The 7,326-nt window shown below is 42.5% G+C and overlaps 1 protein-coding gene across 1 annotated transcript; it reads right to left on the bottom strand.

The window, feature by feature from the left end:
• Positions 1-5,604: 5,604 nt before the first annotated feature.
• On the bottom strand, positions 5,605-7,326 carry LOC118990081 (DDB1- and CUL4-associated factor 8-like). Its single transcript, XM_037050455.1, has one exon. It carries the CDS (start codon positions 7,324-7,326, stop codon positions 5,605-5,607), a length of 1,722 nt encoding a protein of 573 aa, XP_036906350.1.

Below are 7,326 nucleotides of genomic sequence, written 5' to 3'. Positions count from 1 at the left end.
TAAGTTTATTTGGAATGGATTCAGATAGTTAAGGTAGAATAAAAAAAACAAAATATTAGCTTTGACCTTCCTCATTCCAGTTTCTGAAAAGCTGAAATGTTTCATCTGGTGAATTTAAGCCGTTGATCCTCTTTTAAAAATCCCAAAAGAAACATATGGCAAAATTACATCGTTCAAGCTTTCCACTTCATCACCTCATCAGAAATTGAAACAGAACATTAGGAATTCAGCCAAGAGTTGCCATCCGAAGGCTACACTTTCTGTATGCTGACTCAACTCTGGCATTAATTATGGGTGCATATGATGGTTACTGATATATCTTTGGAACATCCAGAAATTGCTTGAGAAAAAAAAGTAAATTATCCTTGTCAAATTTAGAACAGGTACGCAAGTCTTTCTGAAAGGGAATATGAAAGTGAATTATGAAGAAACATCCTCTAATCAGACCCATATTTAACTTTCAAGTATGCAGTGTTAGCTGTATACTTTAAAAAATTAACTCTGCATAGTATTTGATGATCTTGTTTCATTGGAATTTTGACAAATACATATTGCATTTAAGAAATGTTTAATAGTTAAAGTTAGTTCAGTTTTTACATAATCTCAGTCATTAACTGTGTTAGATATGAGTTTTATAGGGTAGGCTAAACTACAGTAACTGTGATTATAAGTATGTACCATAAAGAATGTATATGCCCAATGATGCCAAATAAGCAGCAAATCATTAGCTATATAACTAACACCTCAAGGACAGGTGGGCTAAAGAGATCAAATGAATGCCGCCACAGCATAATTTCCAGGTTTAAGAGATTCTTTTCTCTCTATTATATTGACAGTTCATTTATTTCCTTAATTATATTTGTAATAACTATTGAAGTTCTTTGTTAAATTCTGGGTCATTTTAACTGATTTTTCCTGGTTATGTCATAATTTTCTGCTACACATATGTTTACTAATTGTGAATTGGACACTGGACATTACGAGGGGGGACCCAAAATAACCTGTATTTTATTTATAAAAATTGTGTGTTTATTCTTACATGTTTAAATTCCAGTCACCTTTGAAGTACTCTCCATTTGATGCAATACCCCTGTCAAGATGTTTTTTCCACTGCTCAAAACAGTTTTTGAACTTGATTTTGATGCCTTTTAGCGCTTCTTCCATTTTTTTTTTTTTTTGCTTCACCTCTTCCGCATCAGCAAAATGTTTCCCTTTGAGGACTGTTTTCATCCAGGGAAACAAAAAAAAGTCATTACGGGCAAGATTGGGTGAATAGGGAGGGTGGTCCACAGTACTCACACAGACTTTGGTCAAAAACTGCTGAACACTCAGCTCAGTGTGAGCAGGTGTGCTCATATATCACCCATCATGAAATGGGCAAATGCATGGAAAGAGTCTTCAAAAAAACTTCACTAAAACCAATCGCAGCCTCTCACAACAATGCCATCTGGTACACTGATACAGATGGGTTTGTGAACACTCACCTGGTGGGGGGAACCTGTACTAGAAGGGGCCTGTCCTTCAGAAGATAATTCCATTGTTTTTTGTTGTTGTTGTTGTGTTACACCCACGTACATCCTCGTAAGTTAATGTGTCAAGATTTTGTTGTTTTCCTTGAGAGAATATTGAGTTTCACTTGGACACTTACGTCTTTCCATATCAGCATTTTCTTACTGAGACATTTTTCTAAGCTTTGTTAGGATAGGTCTAGGTTAGCTTTTATTCTAAGGTCAGTGTAAACTTCCTTCTATAATGTGGCCTTTCTGGGGTCTCTACTGAACTCTCAGGTGATAAATAAGGCTACTGTATTTGGATTACGTTCTTGTCCTGTTTAAACCTGAGAAATTTTCACTTTATACCTCTCTGATAGCTATTCTTTGCCTGACCCTGTGAAATCTCACCATACACAGATGCCACATTCAGCCCACATTCAAAAGGACCCCAATTCAGATATATGGGACTCATTCAGTGCATAATCTCTCTGCCTTGCTACTCTGATGCACAAATTGCAGCCATTCCAGCCTTCCAAACTTTTGTATTTGTCTCTTAAACTTGGAAATTCCTCTGTATTCAGTTTGGTTTCATCTCCTGGCTGCCAGAGGTTAGCAAATGCACCCAGCTGAAATATTGGGATATTGTAGGGCTCATCTCTTTTTCTTTCTTCCAGGGATCATGAAATAATTCAAGTTTGAAAAGAGTTTTTTCACATATTCTGTCCATTTTTTCCAGCTGTTCATGATAGGGAGAGTGCAATGTTATTAACCATTTTTCTTCCATGGTAATAAAAGAATGTTTTTTGTCTGTGATGCTTAAAACTCAAGAAAATTCAGATATGCATTCAAAGTTGAATCTTATGTTCTGGTTGACATTTATCAACCTAGAATACATATGAATGAATTCAATATAATAGAATACTTGATCATCTTATAAAAATGTATCTATAATAATACAGGGTAGGCCAAAGTAGGTTTACAGTTCATACGGAATAAGAAAAATGCTGTTTCACATGCTCACAACTGTAAACTTACTTTTGCCCTGCTCTGTATTTTATGCCACAGAATTAAAATTTTTTTAATGATTTATACTATTACAGATGTTCTAATTTTTCCTCATTTAACGCCTCCACCCAGTATTCCAAATGCCCTCTGGCAATCCCCCTGCTTAGTTCACACCCATGGGTGATGCATATAAAATCTTTAGCTATTCCTTTTCCTATACTGTTCTTAACCACCTCCTCTATTCTGTACCTACCATTTCGAACTTCTTAATCCCTGCACCTTTTCCCCCATTCTTTCCCTTCCCCCTCCCAACTGATAACCCTCCATTTGATCTCCATATCTATGATTCTGTTTCTATTCTCCTGGTTTGCTTAGTTTGTTTCAGATTCAGTTGTTGATAGTTGCTAATTTTCTGCCACTTTAATATTTATGGTTTTTAAGTGTATTTCATTGATTATGCTATAAGAGTTTTCAAAATCTTGCCCTTCCATCTCCCCCTTTGCCCTGCACCCCACAACCTTCCAGCAACCCCCCTGCCCTGCTTAGTTCATATCCACTGGTTCTTTTTCTGGGATCTACACTACCATCTTGGTTGCCATCTATAATCATTTAAAATTATTTCACTCCCTGTTATCTATCTATGTGTCTATCTGTGTATCTATCTATCTATATACTAAGCAAGTTACACCCCTCTCTTTAGAGGAATTTACACTTCCAAATGGCAAATTCTCTATGCAATCTGGTAACTTACTCAATCCACACACATGGTTATGGCTGCTTTCTTCAGGGTCCAAAGACAGGTGACTCATAATAGAGACCAGAGAGTATATAATTGCCGGGCCTTGTTAAGCAGTCTGTGTTCCTGAGGCCTTTGTCTTTGCTCCAGGTGCTGGAGCCTGGGCTCAGCACAGCATTCAGGAAGGAGACATGGATGTGCAGTGGGAGAAGCAAAGATAGACTGGAACCTGTGAGGAATAACCAGAACCCACAAGGACAAACTGGAGCCCATGCTGATCTTCCACTGCCTCTAGGCCTCCAGCCGAGCTGGTGTGAGAGCAGGAAGAACTGGGTAGTCTTTTTATGGAGCTGCTGAAGCCAAAGAAAGATCTGAGGGGGCACTGCTGTGGCTGTGGGCCCGGCTGCTGCCTCACACTAAGGTAAGCCAGTAGGTAAGTACCAATGTGCCTCTGCCCTACTTTCTGAGCATAAGCCAAGTAGGGCTACTACTTTTTGCCCTTGCCTTCCAAATGTGGCTCTGAGTACCTCTTCTTGCACAAGCAGTCCCACAGCCACACAGGGAAACCTGAAGAAGGGTTTAGTTCAGAGCACAACCCCTTCCCCATCAATCCTCCACCCCTCCTCCATCCCACCCCCACCAATAGAGAGAGACTGCTGCCAAATAGCAGGTGGCAAAAGAACTGGGTACTTACCCCTCTTGCCATTGTTCTCATGGCCACCCACTGTCACTGGAAATTCCAAACATTCTTTCACTTTTTAAAAAATTTGTTTTTCTTGCCCTTACACATCTCGCCCAATTGTGCAAGACTGCTCTTCACTTAGGATTCTAGTTTTAACTCCGCTTTCCTTATGGCACGTTTTAAATCACATATTCATCCTTCAGACTCATGTGTTCTTTAGGGACATTTCATGTCCTTTCCTGAGAGCAGAGCTTGGTAGGGGCTACCCCATGGGGCTAGAACCCTAGGCAGCTGTCCCTAACTTTGAATCTCAGCAAACAGAAACTTTGCCCAAGTAACTTTCCATTATAAAGTATAATCTCATTATATATACTTCTCAAACTGTGCTCAAGGGCCTGGAGATAATATCCACTTAAGGAGCATTAGCCAAGAAAATCTGTTGTCAGGGCACGGGATGTTTTATCACATCCGTCTTTACCAACAAACATCTGCAAAGCAGGGTGGGTTATACTTCCCAGGGGTGTTGGGGGCAAGGAGGCCCTCTGCATCACCAAGACAAATAACAGGTGTAAAACTGAAACACTGTTATTGCACACCAACTGGAACCCCTGCACCCAACTTTTACATTAAATAACGCTTAGAACAAAAGAGTTTTAAAAGCAAAATAACCCATCAGAAACAATCTTAAGCAATGTAGCCATGCCAATGAGGTATCTCGCCCAATGATATCACACAATTTATCTGCAAGTAGAAACTACTCTTTATTGAAACTGGAAATTCTTCTTAAAACTGGTTCAAATACATATGTGTTTTCAAATACTAAGAATTCTTATATTCCTGACTGGTACATTCTAGTAGATGATTGTCACAAGGGAACTCTGTGGAAGGTAATCCTGTGGGAGTCCTCAGCCATGCAACTTCATGAGAATTCAAACACTGGGCAAAGAGTGTCAGGCCAATACACTTAAATCCTCACAAGCCCCATTCAGCACAATTCATCAGTGTTAACATATGGATTCAGAAAACAGGAGCAACACAAAGTTATTCATTCTAGGCAGATAAATTTACTTCCCATGCATCTATCTAACCACCTTTTCTCTCCATTTTCCATTCTTGTTCTCCCTTCCCTCTCTCTGTGAGACTGTATGAGTACACACGGATCTGGAAATGTGTGCATGTACTTAATCTTACTTTAAAACAATAAACACATTTGTACAATTTTCAACTCAACCAAAGAACTTACTAACATACTACTAATGATGAAATAAAAGTGAGAGTTTTCAGCATCAGAAATGATAAGATAGATTCAATAAGGCTCTGAATATTTTCACCAGAACTAAAAACTTTTACAGGTGTACCATAAGCTAACAAACAAAGCAAGCCATCAATAAATTGCTTCCACATTCACACAGAAGGGATAAAGAAAGAGGAATAAAGAGACCTAGTGAGAGGAAAGGAATGAGGGAAGAAGCATGTGAGAAAGGAAAGAAGGAAAGCACAGGAAAGAGATGAAAGGTGTTTTTTACTGTGGAAAACAAAAGACCAAAGAAAAATCTATCAGTTAATCTAAGAATTTCAAACTTAAAAGTCCAGCCAACTGCGGTGACATCTCGCTGGATCAGGTGTGCGGCATTCAGGATGGCAGGCACTGGCACATGTTCTTGGTCCTGTGCCTGGTCTTGGCGGTCTTAGTCAGCAGCCTCATCCTCAGAGACATCTGTGGAATGGGGAGACTCATGCGACCCTGGTTCCACAAATCCAACTGAGCGAGGTATCCAGTCACTGTCCTCAGGGTGAATACCCGCATGCACCAGGTGATGCATGAGGAATGACAGCAGGCTTGGGTCAAACACTTCAGAGTGGCCCAACCTGTCTCTATCTCGTTCCTGCTTGTTCTTCTTAATCACATCCTTTAACCCAAGAAGCTGAGTGGGATCTTTTGCTGTGGGTTCCCATATCTTGATATCATAGTCTAGGCCACTGGTCGCCATCACAGGGAGGTAAGGGTGGGGCTCAAGACAGTTGACAATACCTGCCCTGTCCCCGTTCTCCAGGAGCTGAATGATTTGACAGGATGATTTCTCCCAGAGGAAGATGTGCCCACCATCACTACCGCTCACCACAAACTCACTCCCGGGGCCATAGAAATTGACACCTTTGACTGTGACACGATTTCTGTGCCCCTTATATCTCTTAGCATACTGGGCCCCATCACAGCTAGAGGAGTGGAAGAGGTAAATATCTTCATCGGTGTAACTGGCCAGGACCTCTGTGCCATCATGGCTGTACACCACGCAGGTGATGTGTACTCCAGCATCACAGCTGACCAGGTGATGAGGACAGAACTTCTTGAGTACTCCATTATTCTCATTCTCATCAATTTTCCTCTGGTCATAAATTCTTACAAACTGGTCCATTCCACCCACAGCAAACTGGTAAGTATTGGCCGGATTCACAAAGATCGTATAGAGTCCCACTTTCCTCCAATTCTCTTTTGTTACCACCACTTTTGAAGCTGGCTGGTCTTGTCTGAGGTCAATGGCAAAGACAACAGCGTCTTCACCCGAGGTCAGGAACTTAAAGGGGGAGTCTGGCTCCAGAGCCAGCTTGTGGCTGGCTCCCCTATGTTGGGCTACCTGCTTAGAGAAGCTGCTGTGTGGCAGAGCAGGTAGCTGTGCCACCCGTACCTGCCCATCACGGGCACACGTGGCTAGGGTGGAATCGCCAGAGTTGGGAAGGAACTTGGCCTGAAAGACGTTATTTCTGTGACCACTTTCAAAGTTCAGTACTGGCTGCTGATGCGCCCAATCCCAAACTATCACTGTCAGGTCATCACTGCTACTGGCCAGCCGGGTGCCGCGCTGGTTAAAGTGAACACTATTGACACAGCCACGGTGGCCTTCCAGCCCATACTGCAAGCAGAAGCGCTGCACAAACACTCCTGCCCCACAGGCCTCGTACACAAAGCGGGCGCTGGACCCCAGCTGCCGATCTCGAAGAGCAGAAAGGAGGTCCCAACGAGGGCGGGGCAGGGCAGATGTCTCTGACGACATCCAGGCCTCCAGGGCCCGAGCCTCATCTGCTAAATACCGATCGGGGTCGCTCTCATTGCGCGGTACCTGATGCTGGTCTTCGGCCGCTTCTTCCTCACCTTCCTCTACTTCCCGTCTTAGCCCGCCGTCACCGTGGTCGAGCGTGTCTGGGCCACCGACGTTTTCCGCAACTGTGCCTTGATTTTCTGGGCTGGCAAGGATGGGAACACTACCATCCTCGGCTCCATCACCCTCTCTGGTCAGTCTCAAGTTCATCTGAGGTTCAGGAGTCGAATGGAGATCTGACGAGGTCTCCATCTTGGCCTCTACTTTGCAGTGCTCACCTGGGCCATCTGGGTCGCCCCCGTTACCAGACAT

This window comes from Sturnira hondurensis, unplaced genomic scaffold (genome assembly GCF_014824575.4).
Source record: "Sturnira hondurensis isolate 20B ecotype Veracruz unplaced genomic scaffold, ASM1482457v3 Scaffold0000856, whole genome shotgun sequence".
In the NCBI taxonomy this organism is placed as follows: Eukaryota; Metazoa; Chordata; class Mammalia; order Chiroptera; family Phyllostomidae; genus Sturnira; species Sturnira hondurensis.
Note: the sequence above shows the minus strand (reverse complement) of the source record. Positions and strands in the feature narration are given on the sequence as shown.

Coding starts and splice junctions, on each gene's coding strand:
- LOC118990081 (XM_037050455.1), bottom strand. CDS start 7,326: ATGTCTGGTAACGGGGGCGACCCAGATGGCCCAGGTGAGCACTGCAAA.